At 40.7% G+C, this 27,854-nt stretch overlaps 1 protein-coding gene across 1 annotated transcript; it reads right to left on the reverse strand.

Annotated features, from left to right (window-relative positions):
- Window positions 1–19: 19 nt before the first annotated feature.
- On the reverse strand, window positions 20–27,768 carry LOC308096284 (uncharacterized protein). The gene is made up of 17 exons (XM_080443671.1): window positions 27,601–27,768; window positions 26,941–27,066; window positions 25,120–25,191; window positions 24,567–24,740; window positions 23,948–24,105; window positions 23,628–23,798; window positions 22,419–23,292; window positions 21,981–22,137; window positions 18,168–18,279; window positions 16,396–16,486; window positions 10,899–10,985; window positions 8,070–8,222; window positions 6,675–6,807; window positions 6,529–6,561; window positions 5,539–5,636; window positions 4,987–5,070; window positions 20–1,844 (listed from the first exon to the last, which is right to left on the reverse strand). Exons 1-17 carry the CDS (start codon window positions 27,676–27,678, stop codon window positions 1,743–1,745), a joined length of 2,703 nt encoding a protein of 900 aa, XP_080299797.1. The 5' UTR covers window positions 27,679–27,768; the 3' UTR covers window positions 20–1,742.
- Window positions 27,769–27,854: the final 86 nt, after the last annotated feature.

A 27,854-nucleotide genomic window follows, 5' to 3' on the forward strand; every position in this document is an offset into this window, starting at 1 on the left:
CTTTTGTCTAAAAGGTCGGACCAAAAAAGTCCTTGCGGACTTGTTTCCGTTGGGGTCCTTGAATTAATTTCATAGACATATATAGTAGCAACCAAACAGTTCAAAAATCAACATAAAAATACAGAGGAAAACAAATACCACTATGTACAAAAGAAACATGAAGAAAAAAAAAAATATATATACAAAAAAAGGGGAGGGGGGGGGTCGTCTGTCTACAGGGAAACTGGTACTAGCTCCTCTTTTGGCCTCCAGTGCATGTGTTTTTTATTTTTATTCAAAGATAACAAAACAATCAAACGTTGCCCGCTTGCATGTTATTTCAACCTGGCGTCCCTATTTTGAACAGTTAATGTATGTTTTGTATTAACAATCTAAAACCGCAAAGTGACTAAAGCTGTTAAATAATTATAGTGTAGTAAAAAGTACAATATTTTCCCCTGAGATGTAGTGGTGTGGAAGTATAAAGTATCACAAAATGCTAATAGAGTCAACTCAAGTACCTTAAAATGTTACTTAATTACAGTACTTGAGTAAATGTACTTACTACGTACTTGTTACTTTCCACCACTAACAGTAGTTAGAGGTCTTTCAGTTCAGCAAACCAATTAACTTTATTACCAATTGTTATCTCTGTAAATTTCAGGCTACCACCACCCTGGTACAAGGCCCTGATGAGGTTTTCCAAAGACAAAAGACACTTAATAACAAATTGATATTCAAATTGATACAACTTTTACAGCAAGTAAACCAAGTAAAATAGGCTGCTGTTGGGAATTTAATTATGATGATTACTATTATCATTGTTGTTTTGCATTCCAACCTGAATAAAACATCGTAATATGCTTACTTATGCATAATCTGCATTTAGAGTAGACACCGAAAAAAGTCAATTACCCAGTCACCTCAGCAAACCTCTCAAGGTTTGTATGTGATTGCGTTTGTATTTATGTATGTACAGTATGCAATGCCACAGCAGAGAATGTTGTCCTGAGTCAGTGTGGGTCGAGCTCTTCCAGGAGCTCTGGAATAGAAAATGTTCCCAACCATGGCACAATTGGGTGTCTATATATGCAAAGAAAACATGGACTCGAAATGAACCCATTTCAGTTGGCATCTGGAGTGTTCTTTTGCTACTTTGCTGTCCTTCCAGTGAATGGGTAATTGCAGCACACTGCAGTATGTGAATCTTTCATAAAACCGAGCAAGTTCAAATCTCTCGATGTGCCCTTATTGAGCCATCTCAAAACAAATCTGAATAAATATTGATCCAGCCTCCTGGATAAAACAAAAATAACCTGGGACACAAACTAATCCAATACGGATGCACTGTATTCATGAGATTGCATATTTCAGATGCAATAGTTATCCTCTCTGGCTGCCTCAATGCTACTACAAACAAATGTGGCAGCTGAACACTAGGAACAGGTATCCATTATAAATGTCAGGGTTTCTGAGGTCTGTGCTTAACTTGCAAGTTTTCATACCAAAGCAATTCTACACCAGTCACACAACTTCAACCAATTAGTGAAATTGCTGGTATAGTGTTGGATTGGAATGAAACCTCTGCCTTCACTCAGACCTTCATGGCACATAAAGGAATACCACTGTTTTTAAGTATAGAGTATAAATTACTATAACACATTGTATAGTAACAACATACATATGGACACATATTGAGTATGTAAACTGAGCATCCTGCAACTCTTTCATTAGGAGTTCAAAGGGGTGTACAATACTGTATTTCATATGATTTCAGCACGGGTCCTCTGAAAGTCATGGATAAACTGACAGACCAAACCAAAGAGCTCCTGAGAATCACGATCAATTGGTTCTCCAAATTTAACCTAGACCAAGGAGAAAGACATGATTAGTTGTTTGTGAAAAAGAACAAAACAAAAAAATAACAAAATAAATAATAACTGTTTATCCAACAGCTGTCACTTTGTCAGGGGTCTTTGCTTTTGTAATATTGTTACTGTTGGGCAGAGACCTAATGATGCAAGAGATTACCACACCAACTACAATGGGAGTTGGACGGCTTGTTGGTAACTAACCGATTTTTGTTAAAGTTTGTTAACACTAAGACGGCTGCACGGAATGACATGAACCTTTCAAGAAAGGTGGTCCCTAGATTACCTGATACAATTTTGGGGGTAGTTGTGACAAGGTCAAGGGTAATTTTTCAGCCATAACTTTGTCAGGGTCCAACTTACTTCAAACTAAGAATTCAATGTTCTTCTTTCTCTTTCAGAGCTATAATCCTAACTGTATTCTTTTTGTCCGGTTTGACTGTGTCTGTCTACAGGAAAAGAGCTGCACAGAATTACATAAAACCTTCAGGAAAGGCAGGCAATGACCCTGGGGTAAGGGCTTGTTGTGCCTGGCACCACTTGTTTAAACACAATAATGCATGTGCTCATCTAGCACGACCTGACCACTTCACATGCAAGCTCTATTAGAGCTCTTATGGATAACTGTGTCTGTCTGCCTGACCTGAATATGCCATTTGATACTCATCGCTGTGCCCTTGGAAAAACTAATCAAATAACTGGGGAGCATGTGATATATGACAACATAACGCACAGTTATAACTACTATATAACTGTGCATTATAACTACTGCAACATAAGAGTTGAAAAGAGTTTGCTCAGCCATACAAACTAAAGTTATACATTGTAAAATCTACTGTTCGTGTGAGTAAAGCTACATTTCAGATGGCAGGCCATCCTTAGAACCTGACTGCCGTAGGTTCTCTTTCTACCTGGGAAAGAAGGGAATGTTCTGAGTTGTCAGATATACTGTACAGTTGCTTTAGGAGGTTCAGTAACCTTCCTCTTTTTTCTCTCTTTCTGTCTCTCTATCTTTCTCTACCTCTCTCAATCCTAAAGAAGAGGAAAAAGTTGATATAAGTGCTGGAATCTAATTGTGGTCCCCATATAACACCACAGCTCACCCTTCATCCTGTCATATCTCAGAGCTAAAGTACAATAGCAAGAGATGATGGATTATTCAAGGCGGTGTGTAGACAAGCTGTGACAATGGACACAGCTTTCCTATCATTTATTGTGTGATAAAAAACAAGATGTAGAATCAAGGAATATGTCACATGCAGACTTAAGTTATTGCTTCATACCTTAACTAGGTTACCTGACAAAGAAAATGTCCTTTAGTTTCCCCAAGGAACAAAAGAAATACATTCTTTGACAAGTCCCTCCAGCTGATAATTGTGTACTCTATGCCTAATGGAGGAGTTATGTTCACCACTCGAAAGAACTGTCGGCTTGTATGCAAATTCATCTCTGTGATGTTGCAACACACCAGGCTTTGCTTTTAGAGCACATACCCAGCGCTACAGTATGCTTAAAAGCACCACCTAATTTAAGAAATCACCTACGCAGTCATTATGTACAGTACTTGAACAGTGCAATAAATATTGTTATGCCACGGCACCGAAAAATAACAGGCCACCTAGGGCAAATACACCACTCTGATGGGCCGAGACGTGTCCCGTGGGAGTACATGACACTGCTAATGAGAACAGACAAATAGAATTTGCCCACAGCTAAAAGAAATATCAATTGCCCACGCCAGTTTATATTTTTTACATATACCATAATGCCCAAGGCTCCCCATTGTAACACTTCTGCAAAATATCCAGTTTTAGTGCCATACCGTTTCTCAATAAATAGATAAAAATCTGCTTTAATTATTTCACAAAAAACATATATATTATACAGTATGTACTTGTACATGTAAGTTGGATGTGTGTTTAGGTGATAACTTTTCAGTTTGTCTCACCTTTGTTGGCAAAAACTGTTGCTAGGCATTTTGGTCTATGTAAAACCATTTAATAATGTACAATATGGGAGAGCCGATAGCCAAGTGGTTTAAGTCCGTACCACATAGGCTCTGATGCCTGACAGTCAGGGCCGATGACAGGATTCTTGGGGGGGGGACAGGTTTTTCGAAAGTGGGCCCCCCCATGCCCCATGGGGCAGTGGGGCATGGGGCAGTTACAACGGGTACTCTGACAACGAGTATAACGGGTATTGCATAACACGGTGGGGCGTGTTATGCTGAAAAGCGTGCATTCTCTATTTGCATCGTTCCCGAGTAGTGCCGGTACCCAATGGGCACCGGCCTAGTATTTCTAATGATGTGTGTGTTTCTCTGTCTGAAGGTTTAAAAGCTACAATCCATTTGTTTTATGTCTGTTGCCTCCCTCTCCCGAGGGAGAGAGTTAACAATGTCAGAACTACAGCCAAGATGGCCATCTGCTTCAAATAACCTTTTTTAAAAGGGGCCTTATTTTGCCTTCATTGATAGCGCACATTGTAGAGACAGGAAACGGGGAGAGAGAGTCGGGGAGTGACATGCAGCAAAGGTCTGCTGGGCTTGGGAATCGAATACAGCCTCACTGTCAGGCATCAGAGCCTATGTGGTACGCGCCTTACCCATGCAGCTATTGGCACGCTGCTTCAAATACCTTTATTGCCAACCATTTGGTGTCCTACCCACCAACACCAGGGTCAAAATGTCTCAATAATGGAGGTGTAGTTAGACCACCTCCAACCAATGCATAAGTGGTAGTTATATTGTATTAACATACCATACAAATTGGTTAAAATAACAATCTATTGATTAAAAGAAAACCCGGATTGTAGCTTTAATGAATATGGCACAGGAGTGACATGTTTTAAAGCCAGAAATCAGTGCATTAACCTTTAGCCAAGTCCATTCCACCTCTTAGGCCTGATACGTGATACATAATGCTGTAGTACACCCCTGGGAATAGAGGATGCTGAAATTCTGGACAAAACTGTAAACTTAAGGACTTTTCCTCTGAAATACATCTACCCTGCAGGAAGTGGGGCGAGTAGATAACCCTAGAAACAATCACAAACGCATCTGGGCCAGCTGAACTAAGGGAAGATCCATCTCTGAGGATGCATAACAAAGATATTGAAATAATAACTCAGGGATTACCAATATGTCAGAGTAGAGTTTCTTCATCTCCTCACACTTCTTGGTAAGCACAGAGGACTCTGCGTTGTACTTCTCGACAGCCATCTGGGAGGTGGAGAAAAGCATGAGGGTACTTCCTGGTGAGATCTTTAACTTACTGAAATTCAAGCTATGACTCAAACTTATTACATGTTCTTAATGAGTTGTAGTGACAGTGCTGTGTGTTGACATCAAATAGAAATACATAAAAGGGATATAATTATTGTCATTCTTCTTCTTCTCATTGTTATTATTATAATAATTATTATAGTAGTAGTACATAGTAATAGTTGTAGTGACAAAAAAACGAATAAATCAAGGCACACTAGAAGTTTGGGTTGCTGCAGCACCATCTGGTGGACACATTTGTGGACAGAGGAGTAACACGCATACATACACATATGGACAGACAGCTTCATTTAAATAGTTTGGTACCACTACTTTGCAGCAGCTTAACTAATTACAAGATATAACGTTACGGTGTCCAGTACCCCTAAATGAATTCTTTATAGCAAGCAAAGCATTATACTCTACCTTCAGGTCATTGGAAAAGTTCAGGTGCTGATCCTTTGAATTTCTCTTCTTGTATGTTTTCCTGTACTGGATGACTTTCTGCAGTTCATTCTTCAAGACTGCAGGGTGACAGCAAATAGCTTTAAATCTGAGGATGTGTCTGAGTCTATCAAGGGCCATATTCGTACTCATGGCAACTGTCTACAATGCAGCCAACATTTTCCTCACGAAATGAGACACATCAAATGACATCTAATCTTAACCAATCTAAACAAATCACAAATCTAATCAAAAGGTATAAGACATATGGGAAAATAAATGTGTGGAGGTACTAAGTTCCATCTCCAAGCTCACAAGCTTGTCAATCGGCTATTTTTGGGGAAGATATTAGTGTAGAGCAAAAACAGGAGCAGCCCTTGTAGAGCCTTGGGGGGCTCAGGTCAACTAAGTATAGGGTCTAAGTGGTTAGCAAAAGTTTTTTTACCTGAACACTTCAAACAGACTACCCAAACAAGACACTGGAACACTCCTTAAGTCTGCACATTTATTCCAGGGGTTACTGACTGATGTCTTCCTCAGAGTCAAGCCAAGTAACCAAGCAATATGTGCAAGTACTAGTTCACCACTGCTTTTCTGAATCATGTTGTCAAATGTCGGCCGAACTCTAACTTTGTCCTACAACTTTGGGTTCCGGGCTGCTCCCAGATCTGTAGACACCCCCCCCCCCCACATCAAGACAACTATGATACACTTGTGGAAGGCAAGGGGGGGCTTGTTTAAATTGACTGACTTTCAGACCATCAATCTTTTCCAAAGCATTTTGCAATCATACGCTGAACTGAGCTTGGATACCCCCTAAACAATACACTACACAGAAATCTGGTGAATGCTGTGATCCTAATGCTTGCACAAAGGTAGATAACATATTTTGGGACAAAGGCAGAGGTGTCAACATTCATCGATCGCAGTAATAACTGCCTTTGACACAAAAGTAAAATATAGTCTACTCACCATCTACCTCTGCAGTCAATCCTTTGATGGAAGCTATCCAAAAGAAAGGACAGAGATAAATGCAACTTTCACTTCACAGGACCCAACTGAAAAGCAGCATTTTTGTTTTTGGTTGCTTTGACCGAATCTTGATAAGCTTATTATACCTCCTGGTACAGTCTCAAATTCAGCCAACTCCTGGATGAAGTTTGTGCCTACGCCCGGCTCATGCAACATAATCTGCTCCACAAGGGCATGGAGCAAGGTGAACTTTCTGTCTTTCCCACGTAGCTGAGAGAGCTGTGTGGATGAGAGAGAGTACAGAGTTACAATAACTGAAGCCTGAGTTACACTAGATTACATGCAATATTGTGCGGCGAAACTGAACTAGCTGAACTACAAGCTCACAATGCGTAGCCGCAGCGTGACGCGTTGTGAGCTTGTAGATCAGCTATTTCTGCAAATAAGTATGAATCAGGATTATTTGACGTCACTAGTGTTGCAGCCCAGTCCCTATAGGCACACCGTGCAAGGCCTGCCAAACACAGGGCCTTGAAATGAAGTGAAGAGACAAACTAACTAATTCTGCATCTGTATGCCTGTGTGCATGTGGGTGCAAGCATGCACATAGGAACAAGAATGCAACGTCCATGCTCAAGGCCAGCTAAGGCATAGGATGCACTGGTTGTTTGTTTCCCTACTCACCTAAATGGGTGCATTAATTTACACAAATTCCTTCATTGCGTATTTTTCTTACGTTGTCAACACATCCAAAGGTTTTTGTCATAAAAAATCTGTATGAATCCATCAATGTTAGATATTAATTATATTACAAGTCTCTAGTATTGGAGCCCTGTTGATGCTAGATTTCTTTATTGAAATGCAAGGTGAATCTCTGTAATCCTGTGGTAGGCATTCATAGTGTTTTTCTAGGTTATGTTGTTTACCAGCATCAGGCCCAGGTGAGCCCCAGAGGAGCATTGACTGAACTTTCTAAAAAAAAACATTAAACTATTGATTTCAAGGGAGTGTGTCTCGAATAGTGACAACTGAGCTCTCTCAATTGGACCCCAAAACGCCTCTGAGGAAATATGAAGCCAGTCTCATTTAGTGAGGTAAGTTAAAGGGTTACATTTTACATCTGCGCCAGGAGCCCAGGCCATTAAACCTTCCCATTAGTGAACGGACCATGGACACATTGAAGTAGTTGAAAGGAAAATCGATCCTAAAGAATCAAAATGCGAGCACAAGGTACAAACACACACCAACAACATCTAGCATAGCCCAAACAACCGTAAAAAGATTTGACATCGGCATTGGCACATAGGCTATGATACCAAAACAATTAGGAAATGGCTCAGATAGTGTAGCTTGATGGAAATACACAGCACGGTAAAAGCTCTGAATGCCAGAGCAAATGGCAGTTAATTTCCCATGGGCCCAGCAACTGGTGACCATGCATGCATAGAGTTCTACTTTGCCGGTGATTCAATTACTTAATTGTAGTCTTATTAGCCCTGTCTTACTCCAGCAACGATCAGACATTGGTGGCGGAGCCCTACTTTAGTTAAAGACGAGAGGCGAAATCCCTTGGCCTTCTCCTTTCCAGCATTCTTGTTGAGGTAATTGCCAACAGCACGGAGGTATTCGAGCACGGAAACAAATGACCTGGAGTTGTACAGCTGTGTGCACATTCTGATCTTCTGGTTAATCAGCTGAAAGACAAACACAGGGGCACAGAGCAAAGTTATTATTTCCTCTGTAATCTGTAACGTAGAATGACGCAGGATCTTCGAAACGGCAAACCGATAAAGCTCTAGGCATTAGTGCTTTAACACTTACTAACAGTATACTGTACATGGGATGTAACTGTCCTTTGTTCTATTAAAGTAGGTAAAAGCCTAGCTCGGATCCAAGAGAAAAACGCTGCTACCTCGTTTGACCTAATAAACTGGACAGTTATAGATAATAGTCCAGTAAATATGCCTGTGTCAAGTACTAATATAGTACAAATAGCAATTCAATATGAGCATTGTCCCTTTATTTCTATTTGATTCTAATTGATTCCCCACAATAAGGTTTTTGTGTGGTGTGGATAGCCAAAATTGAGAAACATTGTGTGCGCTCTTGTTAAACAGTCCAAATAATCAAGTATTCCAGCAGGTGCATAAGCTGAATAAATAAGAGACAGAAAAATACTTGCAAACAGACACTTCAAGGAAGGCAATGTCCACAGAGGTTTTCCAAATGATTTTGATGTTTTAATGATCCATGGAGCTAATACAAAAAGTCCAACCAAAAAAACATGTTGGGTGAAAAATGATGAAAAAAGGTGTCACCTCAAAATTGTTTTGGAGTACGTTCTGTAGCACATTCCGTTTTGTACAGCACCATGGTTCATTAAAACATCAAAAAGACTGAAAGCCTCTGTGGATATTGCCTTTCCTGAAGTATCGTGTGCAAGCCTTTTTCTGTCTCTGTTGATACTACGATAGCCATAAAGTCTATTCAAAATTGTATCTGAGTAAAAATACAAAAGTATTGCCATCAAAATATACTTATAGCTCACAAACGCATCACGATGGGACTTGAAATACTCAAGTAAAGTAAAAGTACCTAATTTTTTTTACTTAAGTAGAGTACTTGAGTGGATGTACTTAATTACTTTCCACCACTGATAGTTGGTGACTTTTCCACGTTCCAGGCTTGAGCCCTGCCTGTCTGTCAGATGGCAAGCAAATCCTCCTTAATGTTCTGGGCTTAGGAAGTCTACCATGTCAGAGAATCCCAGGACTTAACGTGTTCGGAAACAAGAGCGACTCACAGCCCCTTGTTTGATCATGTATTTGGAGATAGCTGCATCATCTGCAGATTGCAGATTAGAGGACAGTGAGTGTACATTATGCCACAGTAGTATCCCTGCAGTGTATTCCAGCCGCAAACCACTCCATGAATCTGTACATTTAATTAAATTGTTTATGATATTGTCACCCAGCATGCATACTGTACTGTATGTGTTTTAGTCCAGATGGAAAATGACTCTACATTCTGTTCATTTTGAGATAGTCAGATGACAAGAGATTAGAGAAACAAACACTGAGGCTCAAAGAAAAAGAAGCTTGAGTGAATTACTGCAGAAGCTGGGGGTATTCTTGTCTGACTGCAATATCTTCATAACCTGCAGTATGCAACAGCAATATAAACGACTTTCTAGAGGTTTAATGATTCGTCTGACTAAAAATGGGCCCGGGCTGAGACAACACAAACATTCAAAACAACTTGCTGCTTTTTAACCATCAGATTCTGTCTCATTTGAATGTTAAAGCAATTTAGCACTTTAGTAGATTGGGCTGTGTTGTGTAGTTACCTTGTCATGATCTAACTAGTCCAATTGGCGAGCTATATTGCTCTGTTGCACTGTGGATTAGAAATTAATCATGCAAAAATAGCTACCAAAGTCGGAGATCCAGTCCAGATCAGCAAACGGCTAAATATGTTTTGTTGATATTTTTATTAAAAACAAATGATGTGCTGGATTTTGTGATATATAGTCAGAATCAACGTTGTTTGCGTTCATGTATGTGCTAAAAGAGTGACTTTGAGAGCTGTTTCACCGTACAATGGAAGTTAATGCTATTTTTGGATTATACATTTTGAATCAACTGCGCAATGGATCAATATATCTTGCCATTTTGACTAGTTACACCATGACAAGGTAACTACACAACCCAAACCTCTACCAAAGTGTCCTACTGCTTTAAGAACACATTGTATGAATGTGAGCTGTTTGCCGAGTATCCTGAGTGCTTGCCTTTGCTGAGGGGAGTCAAGTTTTGAGTCAAGAATTAATTAACTGTCCCAACAACATTAAAGAAGAAGAATTTTTAGCCATAATGAAAACACAAGCATTACAGTGGTGCAGGTCATGTTAAATGACGAGAAGAGATTGACTGTTTATATTAAGACATCGACAGGAATGGGGTGATTTACTTGATTAAAAAATATACAATTTCTTCTTTGTCAAATGAAGAGTGTCAAGATGTCTTAAAAGTGCTACCTACGCCATTCTGCCATTGCGTTTTTTAACCGTCGACTAAACATAACAGAGACTGCTTCAACCTCATGTTTAAACATAAAAAACTAACTAAAAGGAAAAAAGCTTTCATGTATTAATGTCACTGATTCCAGATGTCCTTTTCATTTATGTCTCAAGCCTCGATGCATCTGAACATCAGCATTTGCATACAGAATACATTTTCATGTGCATGCTTCATCTTGTGGAGATTGTGATTTTAACCTTTTCCAGCTACAGTAACGGAGAGCATGTTCATCACAGTCCCAACTTTTGATTCAACTTTTGATTGGAGACCATAATTGAAGTAATAACTCACAGGCTGCAGGTCGTTCATGCTGATAGGGAGCTCTCTCAAAGTCAGGAGCAGATCAAGTCGTGTGCTCAGGTAAGGGATGTTGCACATCTGTAGCGGGGGAGAAACATAAGCTGCATGAGAGTCTGTGTGCATTCAGTTATGCATATACAGTATACGTGTAATATTAACCCATTAAGACCTGAGGCCGATTCTACAAATGTACTCTACAAAAGAGTTTTCTGAAAAACGTATGTGGTTCTCAAACCTTTTCATGTCAAATGATATGTATTTGGCTGTGGACCCCAATCTCAAAACGTATATAACTTATATCTCAAAAATATATATATATTCAACGATTTGCACAAATGTTCACGATATTTTCTTTTAGCAGATCTTCAAGCTCATAGCACGGCACGAAGTGACACGCTATGAGCTTGTAAATCTGCTATTTTTGAATAGCCAACCAATGTGCTATATATACTGTATATATAGCTAAAATCTAAAATGACAGATGCTTTCCCGGTTTTAATCGGTTAAGTGCACCTACTAAAAATGTAAAAAGCCCTCTCTTTGGCTCACAGGGATACACACACACATTGCACACATTGCACACAGAGTGCAATTATTGTACAATTGCACAACCTATTTCCATGTGATTATTCAGATTGATCTCAAAAGCAGAGGTGTTGGGAGATGGTTCTAGGGATATAGCCATTGATGTCTGAGTCGAGGCCCCTCTGGCATGGAGAGTCCAGATGGCCATAGCCTCAAGCAGAGTGTTGTGGGCCATGGTGGGCTGATCAACCTGGCATCCCTATTTTGGCTACGTCAGTATAGGTGTGGGAATACAAATAATAATCTAAATGTTTTTCAAAAAAGAAGAGTAGTAATGCAACTTTTGTTTGTATTAGGATAGTAAAAATTGCATCTGTATAGAGTGTTTGTTGGTAACAGCTATTTAGTAAACAGAAAATAAATGTTCAGGTCAGGGTACCAATTTTATCCTATCAGTAAAGAGATCCCCACAAAGTTCATTTTTTTTTATCAAGGAAAGACTGCTTTCATGTATTATGCTCCACACAAATGGAACAAACTTCAGGACTCTCTGAAACTGGTGCGATTGGTCTCAATAGAGACATTTTGGGTGCTTCTTGAGGACACGCTGCATGGTGACTGCACCTGTTTCATGTAACACTATGTTTACTTGCATCTGTGACATTATAATGTGATTCAAATGTTTGTTATTGTTTTTCATTATGTATGTATTGTATATGCCGTTATCGGGGCGCCCTTGAAAAAGAGAGCTTGCTCTCAATGGGCTTCCCTGAATAAATAAAGGAAAAGGAAAGATTTATCAGCTTACATTTTATAGTGTTCCAGTTCCAATTTTGTCTGCTCATTTTTATTTTGTTTCATCAATTCCAATTGCACTTGTTGATAAAATTGGTGTCCCAAACTGGAAAAGAATTTTCTGTTTACAAAGGTTTGGTGTATTTGACATGATTTGATCTATTCCTCTCTTAGAGGGAAAGGTCAGTGGCTACACGAGACTAATCTGAACACTAATATTGATAGGATGAACATTTGCCAACATTGCCATACAGTATGCTTGTTATAGGATGTGTGTACTGTATAGCGTACGTGCGTAATTGCATATTCCTTCATATATTCAATGTTGATAGACTGCACATACTGTATGAATATATTGATATATTCATTCAGAGACCCATACTGTATGAATATATTGAGATATTCATTCAGAGACCCATTGCAGATATTTAGAGACAGTTTCTTAACATAGCTTATTCATTTATTTTCATTTGTTTCTTATTTTACTCTTACCTATGCCTTCTGTATTTCTACCTTGCTGCTGTCACTTCTAAGACGACTGAATTTCCCTCCAGGGAAAAATAAAGGTTTATCTTATCTCTTATCTTCTTAAGTGGTTACAATAAATACAACTGATTACAACTACAACGTAATAACAAGAACCAAAACCAGCAGTAGTAAGGCAGAAGCTGTTTTGCTGCACGAGGATCTAACACTTGCCTTTCATTATTAGAGGATTTTACTTAATTTTGACCCTCAGCGTTCAACATCAACATTGGCCCACAGCACCACTGCAGTTTTACCGAGATAATTTATGTGAGTGTCCAAACACTGCAGCTGTCCAGGGTACCATTGTGGCTGCAGTGTTATAAATAGGTTTAGACAAACGTAAACAACCAACATTGGGTATCTCATTTTCGAGTCTGAGAGAGTCTAGGAGGTGACAGGGGATTGTGCAAAAGTCTCTACAAGCAATGGGAATACCAAAATATAGCAGACAGAAGTGGCAGGCATCTTTCCTTGAACTGAACAAGTTATTTGATTTGTTTGTTTTCCACAGTAAAAGAGAAAATAAAAATCGACAGAAACGTTAAATGAATAAATAATGAATAAATAAATAACATTTTAAATCCCGGAGGATCTAAGTAATCAGCATCTAATATCATGAGTTGCAATTGGCAGCCTCCCAGCTGCTACAGTATCTATAGTAAGACATATTCAGCTCCGCTCTAGTTATCATGCCATAGAATAGATGAATAAGAGTGCCAATACAATGTGTCTTTAGGAGCATTTGGGTTGAAGCCTCATTAAGACTGTATACCCGCAGGAGTCATTTACCTCCAAAGAACCTCTATGTGTTCTTCAGTGCTTGTGAGCAGAGCGTTGCTATATGTACACAGCGTTTTACTGTAGGAGGTGGCACTGCATGTGTCTCTTAATTATCATAATCCCTATACCTGGTGTCAGCTACTCCTGAAAAACACTATGGGCTGACATGGCACTGTTCAGCTGCAACACATTCTGCTACACTGCAGCAGGGCTGCAACTAATGGTTGTTTTTTTGGGATGTCCAATATTATCGTCCGATATTTAGCATAACAATTTAATATCGGAAAATATCGGTATCGATAACGTTCTTTTTTTCCCCCACAGTTTTTTTTTGGGGGGGGGAGTTAAAGTTACAGCAGTTCTTTCTGTATTGTGTGTCTGTGATATGAAATGTGAGTTTACCATAATCACAGTAATCAGTGGCGTAACGCAGGAGTTTCGCGGGAGTTTCACGTACCACAACCTGCGCTTGTGGGGTCTGTGCTTGTGGGGTAAAAATTTCGGGTCTAATTCGGGTTTAATTCGGGTCTAATTCGGTTCTATTTGACCAATATAAATCAATTTATTAATTTTTTTTGCTGTAAAAATATTTGTATCAGCGCAGGCGGGGCCCCCCCTGCTGGTGGCCCCCCCGCACCGCATCACTTGCTACCCCTCCGTTACGCCACTGACAGTAATCCTTAATCAAATTCCATCATATTCAAGGGCCTTTGGAGAGAAATGGGACAGACTCCAGTCACTTTCAAATTAGAGCACTGCAGGGGGCAGGTGTGTGTGTCTGTGTCCAGCTGATGCTCGTTGACGCTCGTTAATATTATAGGCATCAAGGGAATTCTGCTTCTGCACTGTCAAATAGAGCACCGAAGTCTAACGTCACTGCCACTAGAGGGCGCTGTTTCACGGGTTCGTGGCTTAAAGGGATATTTCACTTTCAAAAAAACTTTTGGTCATTTCATCATCTACTCAGGCCTTTGTGAGCCCCCAGACAGTTTTTAAGTAGCTTGATTCAGTATTTAGATATTTGATATTCATTTTAACAGACACGCCCCCTTCCTATACAAACCCATTGTAACTTCAAACTCAATTTTAACCATGTTAGATTCATCAAAAACACCCGTCCTTGGTTCTGGTGACTCACCCTGCCCTCCTAATACGTGAGGGGGCCGTGTTTTTCCGATTACTTTTTTCATTTATTTTATTTACATTTTTTATTGTATTTTATTTTTTTCATTTTCTAAAAAAAATATTTTTAAAAAATGAAAAAAGTGATTGAAAAAACACGGCCCCCTCACGCATTAGGAGGGCAGGATGAGTCACCAGAACCAAGGACGGGTGTTTTTGATGAATCTAACATGTTAAAATGAAGTTTGAAGTTACAATGGGTTTGTAGGGAAGGGGGCATGTCTGATAAAATGAATATCAAATATCTAAATAATGAATCAAGCAACTTAAAAACTGTCTGGGGGGCTCACAAAGGCCTGAGTAGATGATAAAATGACCAAAAGTTTTTTTGAAAGTGAAATACCCCTTTAATTTTTTTGTGTTGAAATCCCCATTTGGGAATCTTAGATCACGTCATATAAGAACTGTGTTCCAAACATAAGCACACCACCCTGGCGTTTTTGTTAGGGGGGTGGCTCTGCATCGTTTATGATATTCATTCATATTTGATACAGCCTGTTTCTGGCGAAAATGGAATTAATTCTGCCTTAAAAGTCTTATGAACTACTACTTCCGGGTCTGAAATCACTGTCCCTACAGCAGCCGCGTTCATGGGAAATGTAGTCTTTGGGTTGTTTGACTTGTTTCTAGTGTTTGTATTGTGTTACTCTTTGGGTAAATGTGTACATTTACACCTTCAGTCGATGCTTCATATCCATATGAGTAAAATCGCCAGAGTGGTGTGTTTATTTTTGGAACACAGTTCTTATATGAAGCGATCTAAGATTCCCCAATGAGGATATCAACAGAAAAAGTAAAGCCACGAACCTGCGGAAAAGCGCCCTCTACTGGCAGTGACATCAGGACTTCGGTGCTCTATAGACGAATCCAGACGCGCTGCCTGTAGGCAGCCATAGCTGTGTCAACGCCCTACAGGCAGTGCGTCTGTGGATTCGTCTATAGGCCAACATCTAATCTAAGATTAGTGGGACTCATTTAAATGACCACTAGTGAGTGCAGGGACTCACTTAATTGAACAACATCCCTGTATTGTATTAGATTTATTAGATATTTATTAGATATTATATTGATATTATAGCCATTTTATTTGATTAGATATGTGATGTTGTTACCTGACAATTAGTTGATTTTTAATCTGTCGATTATTCTTAACCCATTAAAACCGGGAGCATCTGTCATTTTCTAGCATTGGCTATTCAAAAATAGCAGATGTACAAGCTCACAGTGCGTCACTTTGTGCCGCGCAGCGAGCTTGTACATCTGCTATTTTTGAATTTTTTTGAAAAATATTGAAAGTGTTTGGAACATTTTGTTTAGGAGGCATTTGTAGAATCGGCCTCGGGTCTTAATGGGTTAAAGGACCATGCAAGCATCAACAATACATGTCATTGACATGTGTGTTGGATTACCTATCTCAAGCAACTTTCAAGTCTCTGCAAGTTGATTTTAACACCGTAATGAAATGAACGGAATCCAATGGCTTCCTTGAAAATCAAACATACCACGGTATGCTTTGGAAAATGGTCGGCAGTAATGTCAAGTAAGCCATGTCATAGTCAAGCAGCTAAACATGCCAGACCGCCAGCATGGTCCTTTAACAGAGTCAGGGGCCACAGGGGCCACAGAAATTGAAAATTACAGCTAGAAAAACTAAAGTTAGATAATCACAAAACAGTACCTCCATCATGTATTGGTCCACTATATGCAGTTCTGTCACAGGTCCCTGGTGGGATTTATACGTCTCCACATCATCAAGGGTTGGCACATACCTTAAAACATAAAATGAACCATAATAGTACCATTATATACTGTAAGATTGTCAGACATTGAAGTGCATGTTGTTGTAATAAAATGTTTAACCACATGTACCCTAGCGTCCCTATTCTGGGCATGTCATGAAATTGGCAAAAATAGGTGAATATTTTGTGGATTCAATCATAAAAAAAAATCTTTGATTACCTTACAAAAAAAATTCTTTGATTACCTTACAAACGTTTAAGCCCAGTTCATATAAACCCAATTCATAATTGGCAAATAAACTCTGCGGGAGGAAGTCCACAAAAGTTGCTGCGAGGACCCGACCTACAGTATAGGCGGTCTAATAGGCGGACATCTGCTCAAGGTCCACTTTGAGACCACGTTGAGTAAGGTCGGAAGAGCCTCCCGGTTCGAAACTTTACCACTGAATAAATTACGAACATAACAATGGGAGCATAACGCTGGTGTGCGGATTGTATTATTTTCCTCCACTTAGAGACCACTACATGTCCACACGGAAGCTAAGTGGTAATTTTTTGGTGTCCGTGTGACCTGTCTGTGAGAAATGTCCTATAAATTGGGGTTGGTACACTCGGAGTATGCTTTGAGTACTGTACAGTACACAATCACATATATGCCATACATGTTGCTACAGTACATTGATTTGCAGGGCCCGAAGAAACCAAGTGATTATTTAGACCTTTATTTATACAGGTAAATCCCTGTTAGACACAAGATCTATTTAAAAAAATGCAGGTATCCATTATAGTCCTCATCCCTTTCTATCAAAAAAACAAAATCAGGCTCTCTAATCAGAACAGCCATTCACTCACTTGCACTTTATTTAAAGCCTGCCTCCTTAAAATGGACTCCCTTCTTCGTCAATTTAGTGCATTGTGTCCCAAGCCAAAGACAGTCACTTTTTCAGGAGTCACAGAATGCGCTACTGAGCCACTCATTAATATTGCAGCCGCCGTTGAGTGGTTCTTTCCAGATTCTATTCCTCAGGCTTGCCATAGCACATTAAAATATATATTAAGTTTTCACTGAATAAATATAATCCTCCGCACTGTACATAAGACCAACTACTCCAAGGGTCAGCCTCAAACGCCACTGAGCAAACTGTGTGGCAACAAAAAAGGGAAAGCATTTTACCTCCTTTCAGAGGGATATTCCTGTGGGCATGTCAATAGTTTCCATCTCCTCAAATAGCTTGAGATAAAAGTTTTATTAGTCAGCTGCTCCAGTAGGCTCCGACATTGGTTCTTTAGTGGCGGAATCCAGTAAAAGCCCTGTTATATTTGGTTATGCACCGGTGTCATGCGGTGAAAATAGCTGATCTACAAGCACACAACGCTGGCTGGATGGCTATTTCCACTGCACGCAACTACTGAAAATATAAATAAAGCTCAAAAACCTTCTGCTTGCGCACCTTTGCTTCCTCACTTGATCTAACAGAGGCCTCTCTTGTCTCAGAATGTCCTGACGGTGCAGTGCACTCACGACCTGTGTTCCTCTACAGTTGTCATATTTTACAGATAGTATCTAAGCCCCCCTTTTTTCCCCTCTGTTATGTAAAAGACCTACCTCATCCTGGGCACAAGCCCAATTCATATTCACCTGTCAGCTTCTAGTGTAATGCTGTGAGGACTGAATACAAATGTGGGGGAATGTGGGTATTTCTTGACATACCTCCTCAGGGAGGTGATCTGCTCGTCAGATAAGCCTCCATCCTCCTCCTTAACGATGAACAGTTTGTCCTTCAGTTCACCCGGCTGGACTGGGAAACTTTTGAGGAAAATATCTAGAGAAACGATAGATGAGGGGAAAAAATTAAATAAAATCAACACACTCAATAGTACTATCACTGTACATGAAAGCCTCCCCCTTGACAGGAAGTCCCCTTACTCCACAGTGGAACGACTCAAACAGCAGCATTCTGAAGGGAAAACAAAAGTGTGTCACTTATTTACTTTCTGTGGAGTGCCTGAGAGAAGTGCACTAATTTGTATTCTATCAAATCTAATATGACTATTTTTCCAGGTTTGTTTTTAGAGCTCTCCTACACACAATATATATAATCGAAGAAACGACCACAATGCATGTTAGGAAACAGTTGTGATGTTCAGAGACACATGCCTTGAATGAGTGGCAGAGTTCAAGGACAATGTTGGTACAGTAAGTAGCATCTCTCCCACCTTTGTTAAGTTGATGGGTTGCTAGGCAACCCCTAAACTTCAAAATCCCATTCTGTCAGCGGTGCTCATGGCTCTTCCCGTCACATAAGCTTTTTATTTTTCATTATTTGATGTTATGTTTTGTTCCCAAGACAACAAGGAAAATATTTAATTCCTACTTTAATTAATTACCTATTTAGAAAATATGCTCACTCCCCCGGCTTTCAGTGACATGTATACCATCTGGACAAGAAATTCAGACTATACATTGGTGTCAGATCCTCATTTGATGTGCGAGTATTGGGGAAAAGCAGACGTTCAACATTTTCAAATAATAAATAGGCACTGCATCATTTTGGCACTAAGTTGGAATTGTCAAAACTGATGAAACTAAAATAAAACAATTCTCGTCATGATAAAGCAGGTTAAATGAGAAATAGTTTGAATGTACACCCAGCTTCCACTGATGTCTCTAAATCCTGCACACAAAAAGGCTACGGCTAAATGCCATCCAACGAGTTTTATACCTATTCAGATCATAGACTGTATAAAAAGAATGGACGAAGCTAAGCCATTGGTTTCTACAGACGATTGTTCAGGAATTTCAAATCCGCCATCTTTCAATATCGCGTCATATCGCGTCATATCCTGCAGAATGCTTGGACATGAGAAATAGGTCATAATACTATAAATGCAACTCAAGCCTGCTGTTCAGTGGTGTAACCACCTGGATTCGAACCAGGGGCTCAGTGGTAACCCAAACATGATGTGGCCCCTTGTGTGGCTATTCTGATAGCAGACCCCTGACCAGTGTTGGTGCCAAGTTTGATGCGGATCGGAGCAACGGTGCGCCTTTCAAGTCTGCATGTTACATTAGTGATGTCCACCGCCAGCCCGCCCGCCCGCCCGCCCGCCCGCCTACCCACCCTCTAGCAATTTTAATATAGGATATACTATACAGTATGCACTATACTATAAACCAATAATAGCAGATCTACAAGCTCACAACGAGTCACACTACGAGAGCTTGTAGATTGCCTATTTTCAGTGCGCCACACCTGCAAGCAACTAAGTATAACCCAGGCTATAGGTTTCTAGGCTTCAGGCAGAACTACTCCACTACACTTGTACTTGAGGGAAACTGGAGGGCATAGTTTTGACAAATGAGTATAGGGAGATGGCGAGCGCATCCTACTGGGCCCGGGACACCACAGGTGTACTTTTAATTACCAACTCAGACATTTTTCAGTCATTAAATAAGACAAGTTGGATCTGCGTTATCCTGTGTTTAAGAGTGTGCATGCAAGAGGGCTCTTGTGGTAAATAATCACATTCATTAAAAATCATTATTCTTCTTAACAGCCATCCAACTGAACAGAATTGTCACTATAGCCCCACGCAAAGTAAGGTATATGGTGAGGTAAGGTACACACACTCTGGTAAATACTGTATTGATCTACTTTCACATGAAAATCACAAGTTTATTGACAACTACAGTACAAGCACAAGTACAAACGATTGTGCTTGTCTATATCCATCTGACAAGACAGTCAGCATCTCAAATGACGCAAAGTAACAGTTTGAGATTGTACAGAAAACACTGACTGCATATGACTGCCTGACTGAAGAGTAGCTGGAATGGGTACTGAGCTGTTGCTATGTGGGGAAACAATACCAGGCAGATGAATAGTGAGCATGCAAACTAAATGTGCATGTGTGCACGTGGGAGAGAAAAACTAAAAGAGAGAGAGAAATCTTTTTTGTAAACAAACTCTGGTCAGTTACCATTTCACAGAACAACAACAAAACAAGCCTACTGCTTGTGTTCTTCAGAGTCAGATACAGAAAGAGTGTGTGTGAGAGAGAGAGAGAGAGAGAGAGGGAGAGATTTCTTCATTCCTCAAGTCTCTCTCAGGCTTGCGGCAAAAACATGCATGTTATGGGGTGACCTGCAGGCAGCGCTCTCCAAGTTAAAGGCTGGTTTATACAACGGTGTTCCGCTCCCAAAAACAAATGTGCGGCGAGGAGGCATCACGTTGTGGTTCTGTTATGCATAAATGGTTCTGGCATGCATGAATTAAGCATGACAGAACCAAAGTTTCCTGGTCAGCAAGGAGTAAACTCTGCTTGCTGGTGTATCCTGCAGAGCCAGGGACATTTGCAGGTTAAACATTTTTAGGGTTTTGAAATGCATTTTTCAACACTTTTCAAAATGAAGCTACCCCTAAAAATATTTTGCCTACAAATGTCCCTTTATTTGCTTTTGCAGTGTACAGTGATCTTTATATTGTGTCACACATTGTGTCACTTTGAACACCCATGAGAGGAAGTTTGTAAAAAAAAATAATAATAATTAAATAAAAACATTATTAAGGTACAGTCACACCGAACTTTGATTCTACCAATGCAGCAGATTCTGCCAATGCTTTTCAATGGCAATGGAGCGTTTTCTGGGGAAGTCAAAGTTCGGTGTGACCGCACCCTTATCCCATTTTTGTCATTCTTAGCATGGGGCTGTTGAAATATGCAAATATGCAATTGTGCAATTATTCAGTCAATAAAAACTGAAAACTCTTATCTGACAATAGCAGACTGCAGACTGCACGGACAGATATGGTGCTGCTTTATTAGCGACGCGTGGCCCCCTGCTGATACAAATAAGCCAGGAGCCTTCAATGTTTTTCAGGCCAATGACCCCTTAGCTGAGAGAGAGATGAAGCAGGGACCCCTGCTACATATTGAATACAATTGTGTTGCAGATTTCACAGAGAGCTTCACAGACTTTTTTGTCAGCACATCATCAGTGTCATCATGTTTTTTTGTTGTTTGTTTGTTTGTTTACAGATTATCTTATATTAATTATCTTGTTTTCATGTTAATGGGTATTTTCAGACAGGACGCCCTGTTGAAGACCCATGAAATAAGCTAAATGCATCTCCACAGTGGAACAGCTGTGGCATCAGTGTAAATGTGTATGACCAAAAACTGTAACAATAGGTCATGAATAGTCTCTATGATATTCTTTTAACCAGCATCTGGTTAAATATATAATAAATGTTTAATTGCAGCAAATATGGAGCCTGACCTAAAGCTGTTTATGCCAAAACCCTCATACTGTAGCTCTTCCTATGTTGTGCTGCCCTCTGCTGGCTGCAAAAAGGGTGACCTCATTTCACACTGGCAATTCTCATGTTAAGAACACAGCCGTTATCAAATGCTGGAATCTGTTCCTGTAGACAACATTGTCTGCAACGGCAGCTGCATCTGAGGCCTAGTGTGTACTTCACTTCAATACCCAGTGCCATAATCACTGTTGAGTTATACTCACTGAAGTTGTGGGCAATCTTCTGGTTCAGCAGTATTTCGATGCTATTACTCGGCTCCACCAGGCTGACTGCTCCCAAATCTTGAGCGGCAAATTGCTCAAACAAGCGTGATGTGTCGATTTCAATCATCCTAGCACGCATCCAAAATGATTTTTCAATCTGCAGAGAGAAATATCACATCACTTGCTGGGACAAATTCACATTATAAAGAACAAAACAGATGATACACCACAGATGTAGGGCACAAGGAATATTTCCTGACAACATTACAAGAATAATGAAGTGACCCAAGTTGACAGGGACCTTCCAGCATTTGTTTGCTTTCGAATGCAACACATATGAATAATATCATTTCTAGTCTGAATATTCAATTTGGAAACGCACTCTATAAATGCCATTATCTTACAAATGACAGATTAAGCCAAAGCAAACAATCTTACCTTATCTGAAACAATAAGGTCCCAGTGGAAGGCCTTGGTCCGCGCCGCTGGGGGAATTACATTGGGCTTGAAGCGTAAAAGTGGAGGAGGGGGTGGGATCTTGGCCGGAGGGCCCACACGGGCTGAAGGGACAGTAGTGTTGACAGTAGAGAGTGGGACATTGGAATACGTTGAGCAATTAGCTAAGGGAAGACAGGAGATGGATGGAGGCGTCGCACAGGCAGGGGAGAGGGCACTGTGGCCAGGTGAGGAAGTTGGTGTAGATGAGGCCAGGTCAGAAGAAGCTGCTATGGGCACAGTGGATGTTGGCTGGGGGGATATAGGAACAGGGGTTGAAGGCAGGGGGCATGAAGGCCTGAAGGATGTAGGCACAGGGGATGTAGGCACAGGGGACATAGGGACAGGGGACGTAGGCACAGAGGAAGTAGGCACAGGAGAAGTATGCCAAGTAGTAGAAGTAGGCACAGCATCAGGCCCGGGAACATAATTTGTGGTCTTCAAAATGCTGCGTGGTTTAGCCACAGGCTTACTCTGACTTGTGTCACTGTCCCATACAGCTGATAAACCATTGCCAGAAGTCTGGCCTGCATTCGCATTATCAGCCAGAGGAAGACTTTGCTTTATGTCGCTGCCCGGCGACCCACGTCCGCCACTAAACGTGAGATCTGAGTAAAAGTGTGTTCCAGTTGACAAAGCGTTCTCTGTGTCTTCAGCCGTCTTCAGGCGCAGGGCCTTTGGCTCGTCATAAATGTTCTCAGATTGAGACACCCTCTTCCACTCCAAGCATAATTTGTCAATGGCCTGGACCCAGGAGTCTCGCTCCTTCTGAAGAACCTCAGAGCTCTTTGTTTGATCTGTCACAGGCACACGGAAGCTGCAATACATCAACCAAACACCCAGTTAGCAAACACAACTTAAATTAACTTCCCTTATTGGCAGTGTGAGCAACCTATCTATCACAATTGCCAAACCACATGCAAAACCAATGTTTATGACATTTGTTCAATCAGGATATGTTAGTGGGTAAATATTTCAGTGATAATATATGGATGGGAAAAGAGTTTCACGTGTTATAAAGAGACAATGGCAAAGATTGTAAACTATATACAATCACTAGGCTTTAAATCATGTTACAACAGGTATTAAAACCATCCCGCTATGATATTCTCACATTCTCCCCATGCATCTTTTCCCAGCCAAGTCACTCACTGGTACTCATTCTTGTGTGTGATCAGAGTGAAACAGTCAGGGCTGTGGGGTTTCTCTACACTGGTGTCTCCATCTGAGAGGTGAATGACGATCGACGGTGTTACTGAGGACGTCACCTCACTGTCAGCTCGGACCATGGTCAGCTGAGCTGGGTGGAGATGTACCTCGTATCTGGAACAAAGACGAAGATAGCTAAGTGGTAGTCAATAACTGGGACTGCTAGTCAAATCACATGGCCATATGTCATATATTTCTTTCTGTTGATGACTATTTAGTGGTGATATAATTGCAGTGCTTGTGTAGTAAGGACACAGCCGTACTTCACCCATTTGAATGACGCGAGACCCCCTTTGTGCAGGAACAGGACACCATACCGAAGACTCTTTGTTTCTGGAGGCTGCTGGTGTGTATTCTCACTGCCTTCTGTGGGCTGGCTATAAATGTTCCCATAGATTATCTGATTGACAAGCTCCATGATCTATAGATAGACATGAATTGACAGGTTAAGTGAAAAGGTCTCAGTAAAACTGTCCACAGGTATTTAATAGGGCACAAACTAAAACATATGTTTTACAATAGTGTTGGTTGCAGTGTGTTGACATTGTGTTTGACAGTTTATGGTGCAATTTAACTAAGGACAATATGGGCAGACTGTCAACTATGGTCAAATGATCAAATCCTTATACCTACTGCTATTACATTTATTTGATTTGTTTGTTTGTTTCCCATGCCACATTTTTATAAATTTTATTTGTGTGTGTGTGTGTGTGTGTGTGTGTACACACATGCACACGCAGATACACGCACATACCTGTGTGTGTAATGCTGTTTATATGTTGATTTCATTGCGTGTGAAAGGCTGTGAGATTGACTTAATTTCCGTTCTGGTATCAGCAACGTACAACCTAACCTATACTGTAAGTGAAAGAATAAAGTGACCTTGTGTTTATCGTCCACTGAGGTGGCCTCCAGCTCATAATCGTGATGTTCTTTGAAGGACACCGAGAACCTGGAGCCAACTCCATCATCGCAGCTCTTGACGTGAGCGAATTGAAGCTGTCTCTTGACGATACCTTTCTCTATGCTGCACACCATTTTAGTGTTGAAGTCAATCTGAAATTGAATGCACACACAGACTGTTTCATCAAGTACAGAACAGTACACGTGATAGTGTGTGTGTGTGTGTAGCTGTAGACCAATTTAAAGTGTTGTGAAGTTAATATATTAGCCCTGGACCCAGTCGGAATACATTCCACAGTATAATCCTCAGTGTTAATTTAATTCTAGTGTACAAATGTCACCAAATGGACCCATCCATTTGGTGACATTTGTACACTCTCAACACCAAGGCTTTTACTGTGTACCATTCATTGTTGTTATAGCCAGCTTAAATTAATACTTTTAAGATTTTTGCTTCATATCAACAGTCACGTTCAGACTTACCCAACTATATTTATAAAAAAAAAAGATTTTTCATAATACATAGGCTCACCTGAAGAACTCGCTTCTGCCACCTATAGCGTCCATGCTTGTAAACACTGAAGTTGTACTGTGTGGGTTGCACCTGCATCAACAAAGGATACAGGTATTTACCATGAAACAATGAGGATGTTATGTTAGTGGAATACCTGATGGAATCAAGCACCCTAATGCAGTGTTTCCCAACCTGGAGCCTTTGGCGCCAAGGCGTCTGTTTGGACGTTGTGAGCTTGTTGATCGGCTATTTTAGCTATTCGTCGTATAGGGATTAAGTGGTAACATGACTGAAAACATGTGTTCACGTGAGGGGTCTCAGATTTTGTCAGATGTAAGACTGGGGGGCTCCACGGAAAAAAGGTTGGTAACCACTGCCCTAATGGGCACAGTGTTGTATCATGAGTTTTGTGTTCCAGCTAAGGTGCATATAAGCAATTTGCCAAATTCCTTCCTAAACGTAAGCACACCAAGATGGCCATAACAGATAGGCTTATATTATAGAAACTGCTTAGACAGGACAGACAAGTTAGCCTTAGACCAACTTGATTTGTCTTGTGGCCTCAGGGTCCACTAGCCATTTTTTGGCTAGTGGACCCTCTCTCTTTGAACTTTGAACTTCTTTCCGTTCTTCATGCACCTTGGAATCGGTCAAGTCAAGACAAGTTTATTTAGAAAGCACCTTTAAAAACAACCTGCATTGACCAAAGTGCTGTACAGACTATAGCAGAAACACAGACATAAACAACATAGCACACAGCTCACAGGCCCCAATGAACAATATATGGGCACAAGCCCACTCCAAAGCCACATCAGGAGGATGCAAACTCGATATTCTATATTCGAAATGAATAAAGTGAGTTTTGAGTCAATGGAGGAAGCTGACACAAAAACCTAGCAGAAGGTAGTCAGAGGAGCTGAGAAGATCATCAGTGTCTCCCTGCCCTCTATACAGAATCAGGACCTCTACCAGAGCAGAGGCCTTAACAAGGCACTTGTCAGCACTTGTCACACAAACTTTTTGATAGGGCAAGAGGTTTAACCTAACTGCCGAGCGTGCCCTGAGCCACTGCTGCAGAGTCGCCGTGAAAGTGTTGCTCAAGCCACAAGGATAGACTTAAATAGCACAGGGAAGTGGTTAACAGCAAGAATTCAGTTTTCTTCCTTTTACAGAACGGAGCAGGAATTGTCGGTAGAGAGAAGGGGAGTGTAAACGGTGAAACAAAAACCTATGATTGATTGGCGCTTCACTGCATCATTGGAGCGCTGAGAAAGCTAGCTCCTTTGTTTTTAAGCGTGTCACACCCATCACATAGTGACATGTGTCGGGCATCAGTTTGTTAGCCTGGCACTGCCAGACTGATCACGTGGGATCACCCACGTGATCAGTCTGGCAATGCCAGGTTTGTAGCTTCATGTCGCTGGCTTCCATTGAAAATTACTTGTAGCCTGTTGCATTGTCACAGCTAGTGTGTCACAGCTAGTGTGTGAACACAGCATGAGTCTTTATTATCTGGATACAGATGTAGGGTTTAAATGACAATTAACTTGAAATTAATTGAGCTCTGATAAGGAGGTGAATGCTATTCTAAAGTCTACACAATGTGTCGCAATGTAACTTGTTGTGAGCTCGTAGATCTGCCATTTTTGGGGGAATAATTTTGACATTTTTAACACAAATCTTCTCTTTTGGGGTCCCTGCCACAAAATATTTAAGAATGGGGCTCTGTGGCGAACCATGGAATGTATTTATTTGCCCGGGTCCACATGGTTCCATTCCTTGGACACTCTCAAAGTCAAATGAACACTCAGGATTTTACAGTGTGGGTTGTTTCAGTACCTCATCCACCGTCTTCTGTTTAAGCAGCTGCTGTCGGTCCTTTTTGGCCTGGTTTAGAGCATCCTCAATGGTCAGCTCTCCACTCTTCACCTTGTTCATGATGCTCAGCTGCATCTCGTTACTCAGCTGGAGGAGAGAGAGTAGAGCACAACCCATAGATGATTAAAAGAGACAGACAGACAGACAAAGAGAACGTGTGTATGCGTGTGCATGTGTGCAAGTGTGTGGGTGCATTTGTGCATGCGTGTGTGTGCCAGTGTGCGTAAAAAACAAGTGTGGACTCTGGGGGGGGGGGGGGACTGTGTATCTCTGGGGGAATTCGGCTACACAGATTCAATTTCAGAATCAGACTTCTACAAATAATATTCAAATGTCAACTGTCACTGTTGGTTAGATTTCTGAGTAATAAGACTCGGTTCCTAAAGATAACAAGGACTGCAGTGTGATTTTGAGGAAGTAGCTAACATAGAATGTACAGCTAGATATCCAAACTACAGTTTTCTCATCTTGCAACTACAGTTTTCTCATCTTGCACAGATCCCATCACTGCATGATGACGATGTAGCAGTAGTAGTAGTAGTAGGCTATATGCATATATGCATGTATGGCCTACTTGAGTATTTGAACTTGATTTGGGGGCAAAACAAATAGAACTCTTACCTGTGGCAAAAACTCTGCTTGGCCCCTATCCATCTTGGAGAGATTGTCCTTTTTCTTTGGTCCGACATTCAGCATCATGACTTTAGGCAAAAATCGCCTACTAACTAATCCCCTGTTTGTAACTACGAAGGATCTGTGTGTGCAAAGCCTCAATCAATGTTGTGTTCCTTATCCTTTCCTTCACTCACTGGAAGCTTCAAGAAGACTTCCCTCTACCACTCTCTGAGGTTCAGGTTTCACACCTTCCAGCCACT

Source organism: Gymnoscopelus braueri (assembly GCF_963280865.1).
Source record: "Gymnoscopelus braueri genome assembly, chromosome: 12".
NCBI lineage: Eukaryota > Metazoa > Chordata > Actinopteri > Myctophiformes > Myctophidae > Gymnoscopelus > Gymnoscopelus braueri.

What these genes read in the sequence shown, in the direction of transcription:
- LOC308096284 (XM_080443671.1), bottom strand. Translation starts at nt 27,678, where the DNA reads ATGATGCTGAATGTCGGACCAAAGAAAAAGGACAATCTCTCCAAGATG. An exon ending in GAAGATTGCCCACAACTTCA is followed by an intron (nt 18,280 to 21,980) that starts GTGAGTATAACT and finishes TCGTTTCTCTAG; the next exon opens with ATATTTTCCTCAAAAGTTTC. An exon ending in AACTCTACTCTGACATATTG is followed by an intron (nt 1,845 to 4,986) that starts GTAATCCCTGAG and finishes TCCTTGGTCTAG; the next exon opens with GTTAAATTTGGAGAACCAAT.